The sequence below is a fragment of the Colletotrichum godetiae genome (assembly GCF_030913485.1).
Source record: "Colletotrichum godetiae strain CBS 193.32 chromosome Unknown BDP55scaffold_54, whole genome shotgun sequence".
Classification (NCBI taxonomy): domain Eukaryota; kingdom Fungi; phylum Ascomycota; class Sordariomycetes; order Glomerellales; family Glomerellaceae; genus Colletotrichum; species Colletotrichum godetiae.
Genome location: NW_026851302.1, coordinates 203,749 through 225,562, shown reverse-complemented (window position 1 = coordinate 225,562; position 21,814 = coordinate 203,749). Strand labels below are relative to the sequence as shown.

The 21,814-nt window shown below is 52.7% G+C and overlaps 8 protein-coding genes across 8 annotated transcripts; 2 read left to right on the top strand and 6 right to left on the bottom strand.

Annotated features, from left to right (window-relative positions):
- Nucleotides 1-584: 584 nt before the first annotated feature.
- Nucleotides 585-1,271, bottom strand: BDP55DRAFT_732867 (uncharacterized protein; the record flags this gene model as incomplete). The annotated part of the gene is made up of 3 exons (XM_060580003.1): nucleotides 585-699; nucleotides 777-997; nucleotides 1,107-1,271. The coding sequence occupies 3 exons, from the start codon at nucleotides 1,269-1,271 to the stop codon at nucleotides 585-587; spliced, it is 501 nt and encodes a 166-aa protein (XP_060424775.1).
- A 1,827-nt stretch (nucleotides 1,272-3,098) lies between these two features.
- BDP55DRAFT_636491 (uncharacterized protein) lies at nucleotides 3,099-4,589 on the top strand (the record flags this gene model as incomplete). Its single annotated transcript, XM_060572888.1, has 1 exon — nucleotides 3,099-4,589. One exon carries the CDS (start codon nucleotides 3,099-3,101, stop codon nucleotides 4,587-4,589), a length of 1,491 nt encoding a protein of 496 aa, XP_060424774.1.
- A 3,776-nt stretch (nucleotides 4,590-8,365) lies between these two features.
- On the top strand, nucleotides 8,366-10,168 carry BDP55DRAFT_697341 (major facilitator superfamily transporter; the record flags this gene model as incomplete). The annotated part of the gene is made up of 3 exons (XM_060577672.1): nucleotides 8,366-8,588; nucleotides 8,660-9,102; nucleotides 9,158-10,168. 3 exons carry the CDS (start codon nucleotides 8,366-8,368, stop codon nucleotides 10,166-10,168), a joined length of 1,677 nt encoding a protein of 558 aa, XP_060424773.1.
- A 287-nt stretch (nucleotides 10,169-10,455) lies between these two features.
- On the bottom strand, nucleotides 10,456-11,762 carry BDP55DRAFT_677983 (alcohol dehydrogenase GroES-like domain-containing protein). Its single transcript, XM_060575950.1, has one exon. The coding sequence runs from the start codon at nucleotides 11,612-11,614 to the stop codon at nucleotides 10,568-10,570; it is 1,047 nt and encodes a 348-aa protein (XP_060424772.1). The 5' UTR covers nucleotides 11,615-11,762; the 3' UTR covers nucleotides 10,456-10,567.
- An 826-nt stretch (nucleotides 11,763-12,588) lies between these two features.
- Nucleotides 12,589-14,661, bottom strand: BDP55DRAFT_677981 (ochratoxin A non-ribosomal peptide synthetase). Its single transcript, XM_060575949.1, has one exon. The coding sequence runs from the start codon at nucleotides 14,466-14,468 to the stop codon at nucleotides 12,792-12,794; it is 1,677 nt and encodes a 558-aa protein (XP_060424771.1). The 5' UTR covers nucleotides 14,469-14,661; the 3' UTR covers nucleotides 12,589-12,791.
- A 369-nt stretch (nucleotides 14,662-15,030) lies between these two features.
- BDP55DRAFT_707310 (beta-glucosidase) lies at nucleotides 15,031-16,903 on the bottom strand (the record flags this gene model as incomplete). The annotated part of the gene is made up of 2 exons (XM_060578072.1): nucleotides 15,031-16,838; nucleotides 16,873-16,903. 2 exons carry the CDS (start codon nucleotides 16,901-16,903, stop codon nucleotides 15,031-15,033), a joined length of 1,839 nt encoding a protein of 612 aa, XP_060424770.1.
- Nucleotides 16,904-19,254: 2,351 nt separating this feature from the next.
- Nucleotides 19,255-19,999, bottom strand: BDP55DRAFT_732862 (uncharacterized protein; the record flags this gene model as incomplete). The annotated part of the gene is made up of 4 exons (XM_060580002.1): nucleotides 19,255-19,466; nucleotides 19,535-19,590; nucleotides 19,644-19,839; nucleotides 19,903-19,999. The coding sequence occupies 4 exons, from the start codon at nucleotides 19,997-19,999 to the stop codon at nucleotides 19,255-19,257; spliced, it is 561 nt and encodes a 186-aa protein (XP_060424769.1).
- Nucleotides 20,000-20,214: 215 nt separating this feature from the next.
- On the bottom strand, nucleotides 20,215-21,471 carry BDP55DRAFT_677976 (NADH:ubiquinone oxidoreductase 20.1kD subunit). Its single transcript, XM_060575948.1, has 4 exons — nucleotides 21,333-21,471; nucleotides 21,089-21,265; nucleotides 20,707-21,018; nucleotides 20,215-20,652 (listed from the first exon to the last, which is right to left on the bottom strand). The coding sequence occupies exons 2-4, from the start codon at nucleotides 21,263-21,265 to the stop codon at nucleotides 20,623-20,625; spliced, it is 519 nt and encodes a 172-aa protein (XP_060424768.1). The 5' UTR covers nucleotides 21,333-21,471; the 3' UTR covers nucleotides 20,215-20,622.
- Between the last annotated feature and the right edge of the window lie 343 nt (nucleotides 21,472-21,814).

Below are 21,814 nucleotides of genomic sequence, written 5' to 3'. Positions count from 1 at the left end.
AGTTGGGAATGATGCTGAACATAAATACCCCGTAATAGTGTCCTGCCGCGGAGTCGGCTGGGGAAGAACGGTAAAATCGGGGTAGATAAGGACGGAACAAGACGAATCAAATTTCCTCCAAATCAAACGCGACCTTTGTGGTTGAGTCATGGGCGAGTTACCCCGCCTATCTAGTTCAATTCCGTTCCCCTAATGTTAAGAATTGGCGAGTTCCGGAGAAGTGGTCTTGTCTTGTGGATAGGAAAACAATGCCTGCTCCGGGAATCGGCCCCGCACATGATCGCTAATGTTAAGAAGACCCGATGGTACGGATCAGCCGAGCCCCCCGGCCACAAAACCAACCCCGTGTTAACCGGCATTCTCATCTTCCCCCCCATGTTAGGCGCAGCCGTGAAACATCTTCCGTGTATTTTGCACCTCCGATCAATACAGTTTCAGGCTAGCCACAATTAACAACGGACTTCCATCCCACACTAGTCCACTTCGAGGCAAAGATAAGCACGCCGTGCAGGAACGCTTCAACTGTGGCCTATTCAGGCTATCCCTATAGTGTTGCTACCCGCATAGACTGTAGAGCCGATATCTCATACTTGAGTCTTTGGGTACGCTGCCTGGGTCTCCGTCTCTCGGTTGATGCCGTAGTTCTTCCAGTACTTGTAGTCCTTGATGGACACGACTGATGTCTGGAAGGCAAGTACACTGGTACGAATTTCATTAGCCTTTGGACTCCAAGGAAAGTCGGTTCAATCCACCAGTTGAAAGCAAGGGGATCCTACATCAACACCATGACGATGATAGTCACGACCCAGCTAAGAGCACAGCTACCACCCGTGCAGAATCTTCCATTGGCCTGGCACAACAGACCAAAGGCGACGAACCAAAATAGAATTTCGAGGGTATTGAGGATAGCGTTGGCCTTGAGCGAAGCCCACTTCTTGAAGCGCTCCTTGTGAGCTGTCAGGAGTTGGTAACCGATGATGATGAGAGACTTGAAGCCCTGTATCCTCGTTCGTCAATATCAAGTTTTGACACGGAAGTTTGCGCCAAAGGAAGGAGATAAGTGGAGGGAGAGGGCTCGAAGATCTTCCTCGTCTTGAAGAACTCACCATTGTAAGGGCCATGATGTTGCCGCGAGTGAACGGGACTGGGATGGCCATACGCCAGATGGTCAGGGTGATGGCCAGTACCATCAGGGCGACTTGCGCAATATGAACTTTGGTCTTGTATCTGGTATCGAAGAATCGACCGTCAAGGAAATCGCGGAGCCCCATGGCGACGAGATGCCGTCTTGCTTGCGATGATAGGACAAGATATTCGTAGCTGCGCGGCGGGATGGAAGGGCGGAGGATCGTGCTTCGGGCTGTTGGTGAGGGTTGGTAAATGCGCGTGTAGATCTGATAATCGATGCAAAATATAAATCTGTAGAGTCAATGAGAAGAACCAATTTCTTTATGTTTATTCTTCGACTTTTGTTTACATGTATTCGTTATGGCTCGGCGACTGTCTGTGAGCTTATACGCGGACTCCACTTTCATTGTATACGCGTATAAGGCTCAAATACCATCTGCATCGCCACAACAACTCAAGACAATGGCCAAAGGACTCCACACCCCGGATTCTTCATCCAGTATTACAGGTGAGATTAAGCCCGATACCCATAGGGCGGCTACGCGTAACATACACCATTAAACTTGCCGCGTGGCATGCATAACCCGATTGCTTGGCTCAGGGCTTTAAGTAGTTGCATGAGTTCCAGATTACTGACCAAGGGTTTAAGAGGTGCCTTGACGTCACATACGCTACAGCATGGAGATCGTACGCGATTACTTGTACGCGTTTATCTTAGATCTTGGTCTGAGGCAGTGCTTAGGCTAGGGTATCTTTGCCAAGATTCCAGCCTCATGCTCGTATGCATGGAATTTCAAACCGCGATACAGACTACCAATGCAGCGGCAAATAGTTGGCGCGGCGAAGCTGACAACGGACTCGCAGTCTTTGATATCCTGATCAATGATCAGGTATGCGATGACAGCCGTCTCTCGAGAACGATCCAGTAGTGACAAAACAAATCGTTATCTATGCTCGATCAAGGCCTCACTTACCTCCTTGATTCATGATGACCGGTCTATTGACCAAGTTGGAAAATAATACTCTATCAGGTTCTCCTTCATTGCCTTTTCTGCAAAGTTTGCTGCTTGTAAGTCTTGAGAGCCATGAACCAATTTCTGCGAATCCCATTGGTATATGTAAGAGAACACTACATATCTGATCGGCGTCTACCTAGGGAGCCAAAGATCACTCCGTACGGGATAGGCACTCGGCTGAGGCAACTTTCCGGGGAACGGCATACCAGGGAGACTTACGAATTCATTTCAATCTCCAAGTTCACACGATCATGTCGACAAGAGACGTACTTAAGGTGCGCTTGATTACACACGCAAATAAATTACGATAAAGGTGACAAGATTGTCGAGTCAAAACCTCAAATTTGTCTCCGAGGAACACGCACGACCTTGATTTCCTGCGAATCCCTTCATTCGGTCAAGCCTATGTACCTTATTTAGAGAAACATAGATGCATCGCGTAGGTTGCGGGGCGTTAGGACGGCCTCCGAAAACGCCGGCGCCGGCGTCGTAGTGCCGTTCAACCGTTGATCAGAGCATAAACACACATCGGAAGACCCGGGATGAGAGCAGTGCGTTTGCGCGAATAAGCGGTCACTTTGTAATTGAAAAAGCTTAAATCACATGGCTAATTCTCAAGGGCTCCGCGAAGGGCAAAGTTCGCCGCGAAATGGGCCGGTAATTACCTGCAGCTGTATATTAACAGCAGACTTTTGACAACACAAGTCAACCTTGTCAAGCTGGCATCCCTGCGGTACACGTCGAGCACGCTCGTCGGGACGCATTTTTTATTTTATTTCGAAAGAAAAAAATTTGAGCATGCTTATCGCAAGATATAATTACGCACTTGGATCGGCCCATGGCCGACCTCACACATGCTTTTATTATGGCGAAACTTGAGCGGTCAAATTGTTGATGTACCCACGCAGCCTCTGCCTGTAGACTTAGCCAAGCTCGACGATCATCGACGAGGACATGGCTTCGCTGCCCCTCGAGCTTGTGGAGCAAATCTGCTCCCTGCTCTGCTTCCACTGTCAACACCCAGAGACGTTCCCCGACGCCGGAACCGACGACTATCGACTGAGCAAAAGGGCACTATCGCGGCTTTGTCGCGTATCTCGACGTATTTGTGCCGTCACTCAGCCGTTCCTTTTCCACGACTATGCCACGGGCGGGTTACCTGAAGGACACAATTGCGGTATCGGAACACAGTCTAGCCATCGTTCACAAGGCGAGGCTCACGACGACAGGCTATCCCTCTTTTTGCGCAGCATCATACAGCGTCCAGACCTGGCATCTCACACCAGAACGCTCCAGCTGGTAGAGAACGATGTGATCAGCGGGTGCACGCCAGACCTAGCTCCCCTCCTCATCAAAGCGACCGAAGACGCTGGTGCTCTACGGCACGCTCCAAGCAGAGGCTATCTCCAGACGAAGATATGGAGTGGATTTTCCGGCCAGCCAGAGAAGTTGTTGCGAATCCAGCGGCGGAAGATACACCACTGGCTCGAAGAGCTGGCAATTATCCTATCGCCGAATGTCGCTATGCTTTTGATGGCCCGAGATAGCTTTGTGGATTATGAGCATATTAGGGACAGCCGGGCTTCTTTCCCTGCATTACGAGCGATTGCTCTCCGGGGCGTCAGAAAGAATCATCACATCTATGAAGCCTCTGCGCTCTTCAACGCGGCGCCGAATCTCGAGGACCTCTATTCAATGCAGTGCAGTCTCTTTGACGGTCAAAGTCCGTGGACTCTCGTCAAGCCTTGGACTCTGAAGTTGGCAAACTTACGAAGATTATCGCTGGGCGAGATAGGCTTCGAAGACCTCAGTCTGCTGGTGAGGTGCTGCCCAAAACTGGAGGAGCTGGCGGTCACAGCAAAGGCAATTTACGGCAACTCGGGGATCGAATACTGGGACATGTCGAAACTGCTGCAGACACTTGACCCGATTCGCCAGAATTTACGGAAATTGCGTCTTTCTTGTGTGTCTAGACGACCACCTAGGGAAGACTCCTGGCCGCTTGCTGCTGGTGGGATAGCTTGGTCCTTTCGCACTTTTGAGCATCTAGAGGAACTTGGGTTTGACCAAGCTGCAATCGACGCTGGCCCGCGAGCAGCTCCCTTGGAAGACGGCATGGGCCCATATAACGAATGGAGCTTGGCTGAAGTCCTGCCGGTATCCATTCGTCGATTTGAGATCTTGCATGCCGACCAAGGCTGCATGGAATATTTGAGACGGTTTGCCGAAGAATCTTCATTCGCGTCGCCGAATCTGAAGGTTATCCGGGTGGAGTTTGACAAGCCTGCAGGCAAAGGGGACATGGAACTGAACTATATAGACTCTTTGATTTCGCGATTTGAATCGATGGGTATCGAAATGACATGGGATAATACAAGCTGCCTCGAGGAAGACGTCCTAATAATGGGTGCGGGCGGTCCATCTCGAATCAGGGTTGACTCCTGAATTGAGATGACAGTTGCATGAGAGATTGAGAGTAGAGTGTTAAGAGACATAGACTAATGAATAGAAGCGGAGCACGGCGTTGTATCTGCGGCTGAACATAGAGTAGACGAAGGAGCCGTCGGCCCCTGACGCCGGACACATAGAAATAGACATTGTAGACGAAGCTGGCCATTCTGGCTATGCCAGAATTCACGCGACGAGAAGCTAGTCATTTTCCAACCTGTCTCGACGGAGTCATTCCGACTGACGAGGATAAGACAGGTGGGTGGTCGCGATGTGCTCTTCTCTGAGCAAGCATGTAGAGCAAGCATGTAGAGCAAGCGAGTTCGGTAACACCCTGAACGAGATTCAAGCTCCGAAGCGATTAAATATTCCTTGGGCTATGGCCCAGAACCTCGATCTCGGTATGTAGCTGACACAAACGATAGCGGGCCGGATATGCCATTCAAAGACATGGACTGAAGCACAGGCAAACGCTTCAAGCGAGGAGAGATAAGACCGCTGTGGGCCGTGTGCGCTGCAAGTAATGCTTGTAAAACCTCGCTGTGCAACCCGCATTTAGGGGTTACAACAGACGACCGAGTGTTCCACACGCATGATGGAGTGCGACCGCCATTGCCTCATCGGATCATTTGTTTGCTCGTCAGTCAAAGACACTGGCGGGCATGCCGGCAACCGTGGGTGATGTCGGTGTCGATGGCGATATTGTTGTTCTTCAGCGGTTGCTCGTTAAATGCCCGCAATGAGCCGAGTTCTGGAACCGTCTTGTCGCCGAAAACATTGCTCGATCATGTCTCAGATCAGCCGCAATAAGTGGACAGAGCATGGGTTCGGCGGTGGTTTTGACAGGTGCGCCTGCAAAGCACTGCAGTGATGGCAGCCACTTGTTTCGAAGCGCCTCTGGCTGAATCCTCGCATGGTGTCAACGGCTTTGTGAACAGGGGGGCGGGTTGAGCTAGTGCTGAATAGGGGCGAGAGAGCGAAAGGCCAGCTTTCAAAGAAGATATGTAGACGATCTGGAATATGTTGAAAATTTGTGGCGGCGCCAATGGTGTCTTTCACTCCCGAGACATTTCTAGTCTGGTACCGCGGTAATACTGGCCGCCAACAACAGCATCTTGACGTAAAGGCATCGTTGATTTGCTGGTGAAGGACCCTAAGGCCGAGTTGATCCACGGCAAAGGCTTGTCAAAGTTGATGGCATGAAGTTGGTGCAGTGAGACGGCGTGAAGACTCGTGGCAGAGCGCAAGGGCCGGGAAAGCGGTTACATGTCGAAATTACAACACAAACATTGGAGGTGTGTGCCTCGATCGAGGTGTTGTGTCTCGCGGCCTTATGGGGGAAACGGCGTAGAGGGAATGTCGAGTACTATGCCCCACGCGGGAAGATAAGGACAGGGCGAGGTAAGATCGTCTGAATATGGGCATTGAGCAGACTGACTGCATGAACATGTTAGCATCGCGTTTGTGTCAAAAGGAAACGTAGCGCCGATCCCATCTCAGTAGCAGAAGCGCGTGTCGTGGTGTCGTGGATGTAACCTCCCATCGATCTCGAGCCACGTGCGTCATCGTGTTCATGGGCATGATCCCTTGTCTTTAATAGGCACAAGAGGCATTCTATGACGAGCAGTTGGGTCGCCGAGTTGATGGCCGTCAGTATGAGGTGTGTGAGCCTGGCCACGTCCTCCATCGACAGCGTGATAACAGGACAGGCAAGGGATAGACCCTAGTCAAGAGGACATAGAACGCCGATGGAACAAACGAGGGGCCAGGATTAATCAGAAAGACATGAAGAGGAGATGAAGACAGTTGTCATACAATAAGGTGACACATTGAGAAACAATAGAACCCAAGTCAGAGACCCAAACGACCCAAGTCGGGTTAACAGGGCGGCAGGCAGGCATTTCGGACCCGCGAAGGCAGCGAGGGTTCTCCCGGTCGCAACCAAAACGCTGGAAACTCTCCCAATGGTTGAACAATCTGGGGTGTCGAGTCTGTGGTGCAACCAGATCTGACAAGTGACAAGAGCTGGGCGGGCGTAGCTGTGGTCCTTGGAAGACTCCCTCCGTGATGCTAAGCCTCACCGCCGAATGAGAACTGGGGGGGCTCCGTCTGGCCGCTTGGGTCTAACCACTTCGCTAGGGCCTGTTCGTGTTGGTTCCATGCGGCGTAGTCTCTCGCTTCCTGGCGAGTCTTTCGAATACGCCGGTGAAGGACACTGGGCAGTTTCGAGACATTCTAATGATTGAGGATTCGAGTTTGGCGTTTGGATGATGTTTGTGCTGTGTTGACGTTGACAGAGGAAGTTGGTTGAGCAGACGGAGGTGCCCTTGCCTTAGTCATCATTGACATGAGTGATGACTAACGCGTGGTGTTTTCACGTGATCGAAACCGCCCGGCGGTACGTACTCGACTCCCGGAAATGGACGCAGAGCAAACGGAGGACGTTGCGTGGTGCCGTTGACATCCATCAAATTGCACGTCAACAACCATGGATCAATCTTTCGGGCACTTGCATTCAAAAGTTCAACGACAGGATAGACGCATCAAGTGAGTGGCATCTAAGACCCTCGAACTGATTGCAGTATCGTGCAGAAGAAGCAGCCTGCCGCCACTTCCCATAGCTTGAGGCCCTTCTGGTGCGACCTCGAGATGCCTTCGCCCATCCCATCATCGACCAACTGTCTTTCACCCTGATCCGTCTCGTCTCTCTTGAATGTCTCTTATCGTATCATCTCTGCTGGATTGACCTCCATCTGCTAACATCCAATGGCTCGGGGTTTAGTAGGAACCCGCCGATGACGCTCCCTACCCGTCTCTGGCCTTGGAGCCTCCCGTCTTTCGCCATTCCGTGTGAGCATCTCGTCCTTCCGCTGCCCTTACTGCCTAGTCTCAGGTGCGACGGGGGGATGACATGCTCCTACCCCAGTCCGAGTACCGTGTGCATGCTCAGTGCCGGCGCTTGCTGAGTTGCCTTGCCGGCCAACGTCTACTTACTGTATCTTGTCCTGGTTCGTCATCATCATCATCCCGACTACGCCACCAGGCATGGCTCCAGCTTACACAGCACACCGTTCGGCGCATGGAAGAAGAGCCCCCAAGATATCTGAGACAACGTCTGGCCCCCTCCCAGGGTACCGTCTCTTGTACAACACCAAGAGAAAGATCCTTGGCGTCCGCTTCCCGCCTCCCGTTCGCCAGCCAGAGTCAGAGTCAGCGCTACCTCATATTCTACACTCCTCCCCTTGCCGGAAGCAAGCCGGTGTGACATGGGAGCCCAGACAAGTGTCTCGGGGACTTGCGCTCTCTACTCTCCCAGAGCGACCATCACCGTCTGCTTCCGACTCCAGCATCCAGGTCCTCGGCAAGGCCATGAGCCTGGTCGGAGTCCCCAAAGACTGACACGCCCAACACACGTAACTTGATCTATATAGAATCCGAGATCTTCTCCCCTATCCTTGTTTTCCAGTCTCCTCATCAGGATAAACAAACAAGATCAACAGAGTAGCGTTGCCATCTCACCTGCCTTCCGCATCGTGTCACTCCTCCATCCCGAGTACCCGACTCTACTTCACTGGCACTTGTAGGCCTTCTCAACCCTCTCTACAGCATTCGACCATCTCGTCGTCATCGTCATCGTCGTCGTCGTCGTCGCCGTCGCCAATATGTTCGACGCTCAGAAGGCCGCTGTGCCGTCCTTCATGGCTCCTCCGACTTTCCTGCAGTCAAGAGCGTCAACCCTAACACCGAGTGACTCGAGCTCAAACTACGATGAAATGGAAAAAGACATTGCGAGCTCCGCCGCGTCGTTTCAAGATATACGAATCGACCCTATCCTGCTCCCTCCAGTCCCATATAGCGAGCTATCAAGGATACATTCTGTCAAGTCGGAACAGGCCGAGATCATAAACGTTGAAGATAACGTCGAGTACCCCCAGGGGATGAAGCTGGCTCTGATTGTTACTGCCTTGTGCTTCAGTGTGTTTCTGATGGCTCTCGGTAAGGGACCCCCTATACATGCACACGCATTCAACAACGTAGAGCCACAGCTAACCACCCCCGCCTCGTAGACAACTCCATCATAGCCACTGCCATCCCGCGGATCACGGATGAGTTCAAGAGCTTAGAAGACGTTGGCTGGTATGGCAGTGCCTACCTCCTAACAACAGCCTCACTTCAGCTACTCTTTGGCAAGTTTTACAGCTTCTTCAGCATCAAGTGGGTGTATCTCATCACCATCGCCATCTTCGAGCTGGGTAGCTTGATCTGTGGCATTGCACCCAACAGTATTGCCCTAATCATTGGCCGTGCCATTGCTGGAGTCGGGTCAGCTGGCATTTTTGCCGGCGCACTCATCATCCTCGCCTACAGTGTGCCCCTTGAGAAACGTCCCATCTATACCGGTGCCGTCGGTAGTATGTGGGGTATCTCGTCCGTTGCTGGTCCTTTGCTAGGTGGTGTCTTCACTGATAGTCTGACATGGCGATGGTGTTTCTACATTAACCTGCCCATTGTAAGTTGATTTCGGTCTCTTCTCTCCGATGCCACCATGCTAACGCCATGCACAGGGAGCTGTCACCATCTTTGTCATTCTCTTCTTCTTCCCTGACCCGGTTCGCTCCATTCCTCAGGAGACATGGCGTACGCGCTTCATCCAGATGGACCCTCTCGGAAACATGCTATTCATGCCGGCCATCATCTGTCTTCTTCTCGCCCTTCACTGGGGTGGTGTTACGTACCCCTGGGCCTCTGCCCGCGTCATTGTTCTCTTCCTGATCTTCGGCTTCGGCATGGCGGGTTTCCTCTACTTGCAATACCTCGGCCAGGAAAACGCCACAGTCCCGCCGCGTATCTTCAAGCAGCGCTCAGTCTGGTCATCCTCCTTCTTTGCCTTCAACACCGGCGCCGCATTCCTTTTGTCCGTTTACTTCCTTCCCATCTGGTTCCAGTCCGTCCAGGGTGTCTCCGCCGTCAACTCTGGAGTCAGAAACCTGCCCATGTTAGTCAGCAATATCATCGCCTCACTCGTTGCTGGTGCCGCTGTTACTATTTGGGGCTTGTACACCCCGTGGATGATTCTCGGCTCGATCCTCATGGGAATCGGATACGGTCTCATCTCCACCTTCAACCCCAACACATCCTCCGCGATGTGGATCGGCTACCAAATCCTCGCCGGCGCTGGAGTCGGCGCCGCCATGCAGCAGCCTCTGATGGCTGTGCAGGTGGTCCTCGATATGGCCGATGTTCCTACGGGAACCGCCATCATTATCTTCACACAAACGGTCGGCGGCGCCATCTTTGTCGCCATCGGTCAGACGGTCTTTACCAACAAGCTCACAGAGAGCCTGGTCGAGTACATTCCAACCATTGACCCCCACGTTGTCATTGCCGCGGGTGTGACAGGCATCCGCAGGATCATCGATCCATCCCTGTTACCTGCGGTAGAGCATGCCTACAGCGACGCGCTGGCACAGGCGTTCCTAGTGAGCGCTGTGACTGCCTCTGCGACCATCCTCGGCTCGGTGTTTGTGGAGTGGAAGAGTGTCAAGGGCAAGGACGTTCACGTCGGCATGGCGTAGCTGAGGCCCGGAGACCCAGCCGAGCTTCTCGGCGATTTCATTCCTTTGGCTCCGGGGACTTTCGCGTCCAGAGTCCATCATTTCTCTATGTTTCTTGGCGTGATTTTAGAATGTAAGCTACGAATCTAAAGGCGTTAGGGAGGCCAGCATTTGCTTATTCTGATCGGGACTGAACGGTGGAATTAACGGGGAATGTCCGTCTACTCGGGATAGCATGCCGCATCTTTTGGGGAATCCTCCGATAAAATGCGGAAGAAGAACAAAGATAGAATTAAATGACAGTCATCATCTGCGATCCCACGTGGCAAAACGTTCGGCGCGAACCGTAAGCACCTTATTTGGCCAAGCATTTTTTCAATCTGCATGCGCTCAACTACACAACGACGTACGTCTTGTCACTTAATTGCCGTCCGCAACACGGATAACCATCTTCTTGGCGCGGACAGTACCATTCTTTAATCCGTCGAGAGCAGTCTTGACGCCCTCGAGACCATTGACAACCTCATACGGGTGCGCCTTCATCCACCCAGTCCTCAGAGCCTCCGCAAACACCCGCGCCCAGATCAACCCAAACAGCCTGCCCTGCCCCTCCTCCTCGTGCACGAACCCGACACTCGTGACAACAACCTCGACGCTGGGGTCGACGTCGCTGAAATCGTTTCCGGGCAACACCGTCGTGATCCGCGGCTTGAACCCCGTGCCCTCCTCAGGCGGGCCCGCGATGGCCTTGCTGAGCATCTGGTACGACCCCTTCTCGCTGACCGTGTCAAAGACCCTGAACGACCGCTGTCCGGTCGCCTTGATGACCTCCCTCAGCTTCTCCGCCAACTCGTCCTGCGACTCGAACTGCGTGTAATCCAAAAAGACGTCGCCCTTGCCCTCCTCCAGAAGAGGTGTTACAAAGGCGCTGTTCTTGCTTCCGATAGCGATGAGAGGGTGCACGCCCGCCTTCTTAGCAAGCTTAATACCAAACGCGCCAATCGCCGTACTGGCGCCGTAAATGACTACAGGTGACTTGGTCTCCCTCTTCCGGTCCCAGGGCGAGGGGATCTCCAGCGAGTGAAACAGCGCCGTGGCAGCGGTATACGCCGCCAGCGGTACCGTCGCGGCCTCCTCGTAGGACACGCTGGCAGGGAGGTGGAAGGCGGTGTAGGCGGGGACGATGGCGTACTCTGCGAAGCTGCCGTTGGCGGTGCGCATAATGTGGAACCCAGCGACGCGGTCGCCCTTGTCGAACTCGTAGACCTCGGCGCCGACCTTCTCGACTGTGCCGGCTACGTCATCGCCCGAGTTGGAGGCGGCTTGGAACCAAAAGGGGAGTTTCCAGTCCTTTGGGTTCGTGCCGGAGACGACGACTTTGATGAGGAGCTCGCCTGGTCCTGGTTCGGGGATGGGAGAGTCCTTGACTTCGACGGAGAGGTCGGGGTTGACGATGGCTTCCTTCATATTGGGTGGTGATGTGCTTTGCTGATGAATGATGTTGGAGTAGCGTATCAGATAGTGTTAATGTTCGGATGAGATTTGGATATCCTTGAAATTTTAGCAGATTGTTGAAGAGCAGAATAATCCTGAATGTATAGGAATTGAAGCTCCAATATTCAGACGAGTGACGTCAAGACTTCCGAGACCTAAAGCTCTTCTTTATACTTCTAGATTCCATGCATCCAGTCTCCATTCCCGAATACGTTCCCGAAAAGAGGATACCTTGATACTCCATCAGCACACAGCATTAGGTCCCATTTCTGTCTCGGACAAGGGAACACCCGCTAAAACCACACGGTCCCCCTCCCCAACATCTCCAATCAGACACGGAGCTTGCTTCGGTGAAAGGAGACGCACGTCCGGGCGAGCCGCTTCCAAGGGCCCCGCCCGGGTCCCCGCCCCGTGTGGTGGTGATCGCACCCACGGCCCACCACATCAGATGAGGGGCAAAGCATGGGCTTCAGGGACGGATTACAAATCCAACGACTGGCAATGTTGCACCAAACTGAAAGTCCGCTGCCCAAACTCCGCTACTTTAGTCATCTATCGTCCGGTAGACACCAAGTTGAGAGAGATCTCGGTCTCGCATTTCAGCGTAGATGCACTGTCAATTGTTTAAAACCTGATGCGAGCCAGTCGAGGCTAGGTCAATCATTGGAAATCAACTCTTGAGATATTTCCGTGACGAATGCGAGATATCGTATTGTCTTCAACCCTGGTCTGGTAGTTGACGGTAATACGAAAATTGTCCAATATTCTAGAGCTATTTGTCTTAGTCATGGGTAACATTATCGTGTCTGATAATGACAATCCCAAAGAAGAGTCTACCATGGTCCAGGTTTGGGAATCTATTTGTTAAGTCAATGTAAACAAAGCTGTATGGTTACCGCAGTTACTAATATGATTTGATACATTTTTATGTGAGCGGGACTACCCTTCTCGTCGATGTCTATTTCATCAGCAGTTCTCTTGCTTTGTAAACTCGCTTAGAGGTTCCTGAGTTTAAAAATTCAGTCAAAGACCCGAAGCGGCAATAGCAAACGATATTCAACCTTTGATGTGTTGAGAGAGAAGCTAAGGTGAAGCTACATGCAACTCCTCGACGTTTCTCCCACATACTCGAGATCAGTCTTTTGTCCGCCTACAATCCAGGTCCATCCCCAACCCTGGCATACATGTCATCAATATCGTCCTGATACAACTTAAGAACCGCTACCCTCTGGACATTTCCCTTCCCAGCAATAGGAAACGGCTTCTCCTTCCGACTAAACAAAATCCTCTCCTTGGCCAACTGCCCAGCCACATCCAAGATCTCGTTCCCCTTCTGCACCATCGGCCAAATTCTATCCAACAACTCTCCTTCCTCCGCCCCCTGGCCATCATCAACAGGATCTATCACAGCACAAATGTGCCGCCTCCCCGTCCCGCCAATAACAACATGCCTCACCGCCGGATGCTGCGCAATCTCCCTCTCCAACAACATGGGATTCACATTCCACCCAAACTTGGTCACGACAATATCGTCCCTCCTCGAGTAAAACTTCCAATGGTGCGGTTTCGTCGGATGCTTCACAAACAAATCGTTACTCCGAAAGACGTTGTCGACATTGCTGTGCCAGAAGACGTGCTGCTGCTTCTCCACCTTGGAACTTCTCACGAATGTCATCTCATAGACTTGTTCCTGCGCCTCCCCTTCGGACCCAGAGCCCTTGACTTCGCAGGGTTCCCATACGATCCCGCTCTCCTCGTCATTAAGACACAACCAGTCCCAGTCCTCGCGGTCCGTCTCGTGGCCTAGAGCGGCGCCGGCTTCGGTGGACCCGATGAGCTGGTCTATCTTTGTGCGGGATGAGAGTGCGTCGCCGGCGGGCTTGCTGAGGGCACCGCCCGCGTAAAAGATGAACTTCAGCTTCTCCGCGACAGCGGCGAGGCACTTTGGGGATTTCGCTACCATTTCGAGGTAAATCGGTACTCCAGCCAAGCTATCAAAGTCGCCGTACTCAAACATTAGCTCGAGCGTAGACGGCGGGATGGGACCAAGTGTGTTTGGTCCCAGGACGAGGACCTTTTTGCGGTAGAGGGGGTCGGTGACGGCGGAGAAGAAGCCAAAGGGATGGAAAATGGGCATGGTCTGGTAGCAGCGCTTCGCCCTCGAGAGGACCTTGTGATAGGATGGTCGGCCGTCGAGGTCTGGAAGGAAGCGCCAGACGGTATCGACGACGACAAAGGATCTTTGCGTCCAGGTGATGGGTTTAGGGAGACCTGTTGTGCCTGAGGTGTGTCCGATGGCAGCTGGATCGTCGATGCCCTCCTCGTACGTCCTCGTGTAAGGGTACGGCTCCACAGCTTCGTCGTCGTCGAGAAGTGCGTCGAGAGTCGGTGCTTGAAACGTCTTCATTGGTCTCGCTTTAAGCAGTGGATCAACCATGGCATCTACGCCTTCGCTCCGCATCACGTTGTGACAATCTTTCTTCTCGCAGAGACTCAAGTTATAAACGAGACTGTTGAAGTGAGAACACAACGGGATCTGGTGGCCCGTTTTCATGGCGGCGAAAATGTTGATCGCGTATCTGATGTCGGGAAGGCCAAAGTAGAGCAACGTCTCGAATGTGTTGCTCTTCCCGATGTTGGCTTCAATGTGCCGTGCAACTCGGTCAACTGCTCGTGACAGTTGACGGAATGTCACGTCGCGGAACCCGTCTTTTGCAATGTCCTTGCTGACGGCGTATGAGGCCCAGATGCGCTTTGGATCCTGCGCCGCCTGCTCATCCACGACGCGTGGGATGAGGCGGTGAGTGGTTTCGTCTGCCATTGTCATGGATTTGATAATGCAGCTAACTTAGATGGAATTCACGCGCGCTAGAAATTGGGTGCAAGAAGCATGCTAAGAACATCTCAAGAGGAAATGTAGACACCAAAAGCGGTCTGTCTTCTTATACATCATGAACACAATGCTGAGAAAGAAATTGTCGCCACGGATTCCAATCCTTCTAACCCACATCCCTGGATTCGAATGATTTTCTCACGTCAGCCGGTGGTCCGTTAGTCCACAGGCAGTTGAAACCCAGGCGTTTGGAACTTTGGAAACGAAGCCAATTTCTGGAGTTAGTCTATGCAGCTGTCGTAAGCTTAGCATCGTCTAGCGGCCGGTAACGTCCAGATTGGATGGCTATCCGAAAGATCGTCATAAAGTCTGACATGATGGAAAACGTGGATAGGCCAGGATGGTCGGAGACTCTGACATAAGAGAGCCGCGATAGCCGGTTACTAGACCCGATGTCACCTGTTGCACTAACACCAACCCTCGAAATCGTACTTTACCCAGTACATTTTGATCTTTGAGGATTAATCACGTATTACCCCCAAAGTATCTACAAGAACTAGATGTGGCCCTGGAAGAAATCCACATAATCGAAAAAGCTCCTCTTCACCCACCTCGTCAACCCGGGATCCGACCGATTCACACCCATCATCCCATACTGCGCCTCAAAGCTCCCAAACTCATTATTATCAATCCAACTCCACGCCAGCGCCCCAATAACATTTACCCCATCCTCGTGAATCGCCCTCAACGTCTCCGTCAAGAAATTTTGATAGTACATTGTCCTCTCGAAATCATACCTCTGCGCATCGAGCGACGTCTCGGCGTCCGCCAGCTGCGGAAACCCAAATTCCGTGACCATGATCCCCGAAGGACGGTACGTGTTCCAGACGTAGCCGAATTGTTCTCTCACGTACGACGGAGCGATGAGTGCGCCGCCTTCGGAGATGACGCCCATTGCCCAGCCGTTGGTTTGGATCGTGGTGAGCGTTACGCACGAGGGCCAGAGGGGATCTGAGGAGTTTGACGCGCAGGCTTCGTAGCCGTTTGGTGGGTTTGTGGCGTATTGGGCGCCGTAGGGGTCAAAGGCCCAGTAGTCCATTGTCCCGTTGATGTGGGCGAGTTGATCATCGGTCAGGGACTTTGTGAGCGTTTTGTTCATGTTGGGTGTGTTGAGGACTACGTCGGGGAACTGTTTGCCCAGGAAGAGAGGGTTGCTCATGATGCCAAGGATGAAGTCCTGGTAGCGGTAGGAGGCTGCGACGTCGTCCGGGTTGGCCGGGTCCAGGGGCACGGCAAGGTTGTTTGCGAATTTCATTGTGATCTTGCCGCTTCCGCCGAGGACGTCCTTGTACCAGCGGTAGACGTCGGCGTGGGCGAGGAGAAAGGCTGTCAGGCCGTCGTAGCTGGGGAGGGTGAATTGCACGGCAATGTTTGGCTCGTTGAAGGTGACCCAGTACGGCACCCTGTCCGCATATCGCGCCATGACTTGCTTGGCGTAGTACGCGTAGTGACTGGGGAACTCGTCAAGGTTGTCAAAGATGCCAACTGGGTTGTCGATGTGCATCAATGTCGCGACTGGGGTGATGCCGTACTCTATGCAAGTGTTGATGACATCGTCGTAGTGATCCAATGCCTGCTGGTTGACCGGCGAACCCGCCCTGCCAAAGGGCACCACACGGGTCCAGGAGATGGAGAAGGAGAAATACGGCACGCCGAGGGCCGCAAGCCTCGCGATGTCCTGCTTGTACAAGAAGTAGTGCATGTCTGCAACGTTCGAGTCGTTGGTACCAAGCAGTCCTTGGCCGTTGACACCGACGACGTCGAGAACAGCAGGGCCACGACCCTCGATCTGGAGACCTCCCTCGATCTGCCATGCGCTGGCAGCTACGCCCCAAACAAAGTCGGAAGGGAACTTGAGGTCTGTGTTGTCGTTCAGAGGTCTGGCGGGCAGCTGAGGGGGGTACACCAGCTCGCTAGACGGGATGGGTGTCGCAGACGCGGTTGTCGTGAAAGGAGGCTCATGCGTGTAAGTGTAATTCGCCCAGAGAGCGACGTAGGCGCTCTGGCCGTACTGGCCATCGGGGGACGCTGTAGCCGACGGGTTGAAGGAATATGTCGTGTAAGTGACATTCTCCGGCAACAGGGTCGAAACCTCAGTAAAGTGTGGTGCGTATGGAGTGGCGATGGTCAGAGGCGATGGCAGCGGCGTCGGGTACCGATTTATCGTCAGCTGTTCATACGTAAATGTGCTATATGACCACGAAGTTGCAGCCGTTGGCTGAACGGTTGTCGATGGAGCACCGGAAGTCTCGAGGGCAGCGGCATATGCCCCAGTCAGGGAGACCGCTGCTAGACCTAGATATGCTTGCAACATTGTCATGATCCTTAATTGACTAACCGCTGACAACCCAAGTGAGCTTGCAGGACATCAATCATCTGGGCGAACAAAGTATGGAGCAGGACATTTGATCTCATATACACGATAGACATTGAAGCTAACCATTGCCACAATCCCAAAAACAACTGTGTCCAAGCTGCAGACCGGATATCCCGACGTTCCACTGCCAATTTCCTTTACACCCCACACTATGAACAAGTTCCCCAAATCCCCGCACATGTTGACGACGATTAGTTGCATTAGTTCATCTAAACCAACGAATTGCAGGTCACATTGGGTCACTTGCGGAGTGCGAGATCTGGGGTCTGGGGTACCTTTGCAACCCATCCCGGCTCGCACTATTACATCCCGGCTTTCGGTTCGGGAGGCATCGTCCAGCACAGAATGCCCGAAGTTGTCAGTCTCTTCACGCACGCCCGGCGCATCACCTCGCTATTGTGTTGAAACTTGAGCCAAGGTAGTCAGGGGATGGCCAAACTCAACCATGTCACAGAATTTGAGGAAAACAAAGCAAAAAGGAGATGTCCAACGGAGAGTTGCAAGATCTGGACGTGAAATCATGGAATAATCAGCGAAGGCGAATGCAGAAGCAACAATCGAGGCCAATCCACGGAACGGAGCGGCTCATGGGATGAACAGGTCGATGATCCAGGCCTTACAAAGTCCAAGCCGATGAGGATAGCGTACACAATGGAAACCCATCCAGGAATTCAAAATCCGCGAAGCTGGTTGAAAAGTTGAAATGGATGGATGACATTCAATCGGCCCTAAAGTGGATCGAAGCTCCCCCACCTCCGGATAACCCAAGAATTTCTCCCCGAGCCATCGACCGAGCTGTGGCTAGCAACTTGCAAGCTGTTGAATAACCTTGCATAAGCTTAGTTCATTAGAGGCTCGGTACTTGACAGCGGACTCAGCGTGAAGCTGGCTGTCCAAGAAACAGCGGCAAGATGCGAGTGATTGTCTTCAATTCCATCTGCTATGAGTGATGAAAGAATGCTACTTGCGACAAGCGATTGACATCGTTGTTTCGCCGAAAGCTCCATGTCTTTCGTGGAAATAACCCCACGGTCCAAAGGTGCACAGCATAACCCCTGATCGAATTTAGATAGAAAACATTACTACCAAGTGAGTCCTCTTGGTTAGACTAGTCATGCTTGACGTGTATGTCTTTTGTTATCTCAGCGCCTGATGATTCCTGACTCTGCAATCAGTGATCACAAGATGGGGCTAGAGTGACCTTGATCAGATTGGGCGATAGCTTCTGCAACATCGAGAGGTGTGAAGTCGCGTTTACACTGGCTCGGCTTTGTGGCAGGTTGCGACCGCTCACTTTCTGTATACTTGATGACTGGATTGAATGACACGGATCGCCGGACACTCTTCGCGGCCGCGAACTGTTTCTTTGATGGCGTGCCCAACGACGGAGCGCGTTTGACAGTATTGACAGGATCGATCAACGCGAACGTGGGCTCAGGCGTGTTCTGTTTGTCCAGGCGCGCTAGGAGTCTTTTCGCGTCCGACAGCTCCCGGTGTCGTGATGCTCTGTGGGATGTTGTCGTCAATGGCTCGAGGGTATGGTGCCCAGACCGAGACTCTTTGCGAGACCTGACCTCCATCGCGGGAATTGGAATGTGGTGCCTTCTTTGAGGATTTCTTCCGTCAGACATCGACAACACAAAGTCCGATATGCTCCTTTTCGCCGCCAGGGCAGCCTGTGGCTTCGCATCGTCGACGTCTGCCGAAAGTCAGCTTATTCCCATACACATAGTGAGAAACGGGAAAGCTTACAAGTGGCAGAGCTGCGGATCGCAGACGTTGGAACGTCAAGTGATATTGAGGAATCTGCACCCTGTTCTTGTTGACCTACTGTAGAAGAATCGCTTGGGTAAAGCTGACCTACGGCATATCTGACACCCCACAACATGGGATTGAGTGGTCCAATGCCGTGAGCAGGCATGCTGGTATCTTGATGTACGACAGATGGATGCACTGTGCTGGCTGCGACGGGGAAGAAGCTGGTGCGTGACGGATTTCGACAGATAACACGACCCTCGGACTCTCCTCCAGCATGCTGATGATGAATGCCTGTCGAATGAACTCGGAGTGGCGGGTTTGCTGTCTTTTGAAAGACTGGTAAGGTTGCAGGTGCTGGAGTTGAAGATAAAGGCTGTGGGGACGGATCTATCACGAGTCTTGCAGGCCCTTGCTGAGAAGCCAAGTTGTGGTTTGTCGAATAGACTGCGGAAGGAAAGCTATAAGCCAGCATGGCATTCTCCCACATGTGCCGGTTCGGCCAGGCAATGGCAGCTTCCTCGAGTGTCTCTGTTGCATTGAGGATGGTCAGCCTGCAGTCTAGACAGCGGACTGAGTAACTCGCTGCTACCGACCTAGTGGAGCGTGACAGAAAGAAAACGCAGCGATGTTTTTGATTGGGTCCAGGGACAAAGTCGTCGGGTCGCGCTGGTACGCTTCCGTGATGATAATTTGGATGCGGCCAAGAGATGCGGCAGGATTCCAGCCGTTTTCTTGCAGATACCTCTCGTTGAACGCCGGGAACCTGATTACATCGCGGTCACCATGTTTGTTCGGTTCTGTAAAGAGGCAGTTTAGACGCATGTTCTCCTAGCTGATTCACGGATCGAACACTGTGTCGACCTACTCAGACTTTGAGTGATGGTGAGAGGCGCTCGCTGATTTTGATTCCACACGTCCTCACTGGTAGTCCATTAGAAGCCATGCGCGAATACATCGACTGCAAATGTTCTTACGCGACGAGATCCCCATCGATGTACACTCGGGCTGCAAAAACTACGAGATTGGCGTCTTGATTCGAGTTGCTGACTGGAGGTACTGTCCAAGAAAAGACGGAAACCGTGAGGGGCATGTTGCGGTGAAGACTGGGGACGAAGCCATGGACAGCCGGCAGGCCGATAAAAGATCCCAAACAAAGTGCTGGTTTGCATTCTGTCATGGCGTCCATTGGTCAGTAAAGAGATTCCCATCACCGCAGAGCTCGCCAATACTGACCAAAGTCGGGGATGACAGAGCAATCTGTTCTGAACTCCTTCAGTGGCACTGATCCACCGCCGGGAAACAGCAGTACATCCCAATTCTCGTAGTGCATGTTGGGGTTTCCCACGGCAATCGAGCTTGACGACGAGTGAAGACTCTGTTGTTTGCAGGAACGTAGGAGATGGCGGTGGTGGGTACGACAAACGTCAAGTCCGATGATCGAGATTAGTATGCTGGAAACACTGAACAATGCGGTTGTTTTGCTGACGTCGAGTCTGTTTATTGTTGAAGGTGGACAGAGAAGAAGTTTTCGGCCTGGCAAGGTGCCGTACCTCTTTCACCAGAGGGGCAAGTAGCAACCGAGATGCCTCTCGGAAAGAAGGAACTGTCATGCGTTTTTGCTTCGGTACCCTCCTTCAAGTGGCTAGTACTCATGAAACCGGGCACTTGCCATCCTGAAGAATTGACGGATGATTAGCTAGGTACCTCACGATACTGCCATTGCTGATGAGAGACCTTCCACAACTGATTTCTTTGCGGCAGCAAGGTGCGACTATTCGTCAGGTTAGAATTGATATGATTAAAGCACCTGTTATATCACTGCCAATGGTTCTCGTCGGGACATTGGCTGAAGACATATGAACTTGTTACTGGTGGGGTTCCCAAGGGATTTCTTCTTCTGCTCTAAAATACACACATGCGTCACTAATCGCAACCCCCGACATTTCACACTTTTCATGGGTCAGCATCACCAGCCTTTCTCGCCTATGATGATATTAGTTTCGAAGTTTTTATCTCGTTAGTTGCGTCAGAACCTACCCGCAGAGCGCTTGCACCTCCCAGCTCCCTCTCGAGTCCGTCGGGGAATTCTCTCGGGTATGAAGCCTTGTCAGGGTAGCTGGCCTTGACGACACTGCAGACACCGAGGAAAACAACGATGAAGGCGCCAATCTGGGCCAGGCCCTTGCCGGTGGTGGTCCAGGTGTACTCGAAGGGGGAGAACATGCCGAGCAAGTCGTGGTCTTCGTGAACGGGCTCGCCAAAGTTGCGGCGCTCTTGCTTGTCCCACCAGTCGCCGTGGGGATCGCGGAACTGTCTCTTGATGAAGGGAGGGTTGATGTATCCGCCGTTCTATCCGTCTCCAAGTTAGCCACGGCTACCGAGCCCCTCTCTCGCCGTCACCAATTGCCGCGTCACTGACCATGTTGGGATCCTCCGCATCAGACAGAGTCGGGTACTCGGGGTACTTCTCCTCGAGAACCTTGCGGTCGTTGAACTGAGGAGGGAAGAAGGTACGTTGCTGGACAATCGGGGTTCGTCGGGCAGCCTGGACAGCGCCGCGGACCGTCGAGGCCCGCGCAAATCGTTGGGACAGCATCTGCGGGAGAGGCGGGTTAGATCGTCACGATGATTTGCGAGTCAATTGAGGGGTTGAGGCAGCATACCGTGGCCGAGGTTGTGGTTCCGATGCGACCCAATTGCTTGGTTATTTTGGATGTGATGTCGTCGCAGGTCAGAGCCGAAGCTTCGATGGATTGATTGATTGCTAGCCAAATCCCTCGACTGTGGTTGGCTGGTCCGGATGCAATTCATGCCTGAGGCGCGTAAGTCCAGAAATGGTTACTTTTTTGAGGTGCGCGCCAGCCAAAGGCAGAAGTGGGGTACATTGATCGAATGCGGGTCTCTGGTTGGATAGAATTGCTCTGACTCCTGTCACCCATAGCTGTGTGGCCACTGATTCAAGGGAGCAAGTCCCCCCCAAACACTGGCCGTCGTTCATTGGTGGTTCGAGTCACAGTGGTGTGTAGCTGCCTGCACCTCACAGCGTCTTCCATCAAGTCGTCCGCCGTCACCACCCGAACGGCCTTTACGCCCTTAGTACGCCCCCTACGGCCCCGAGTCTGAGGGTCTGAGGCCAAGTGCCTAC

What these genes read in the sequence shown, in the direction of transcription:
- BDP55DRAFT_677983 (XM_060575950.1), bottom strand. Translation starts at nt 11,614, where the DNA reads ATGAAGGAAGCCATCGTCAACCCCGACCTCTCCGTCGAAGTCAAGGAC.
- BDP55DRAFT_677981 (XM_060575949.1), bottom strand. Translation starts at nt 14,468, where the DNA reads ATGACAATGGCAGACGAAACCACTCACCGCCTCATCCCACGCGTCGTG.
- BDP55DRAFT_677976 (XM_060575948.1), bottom strand. Translation starts at nt 21,265, where the DNA reads ATGCTGTCCCAACGATTTGCGCGGGCCTCGACGGTCCGCGGCGCTGTC. An exon ending in ATGCGGAGGATCCCAACATG is followed by an intron (nt 21,019 to 21,088) that starts GTCAGTGACGCG and finishes GGAGACGGATAG; the next exon opens with AACGGCGGATACATCAACCC. An exon ending in GAGGTGCAAGCGCTCTGCGG is followed by an intron (nt 20,653 to 20,706) that starts GTAGGTTCTGAC and finishes ATATCATCATAG; the next exon opens with GCGAGAAAGGCTGGTGATGC.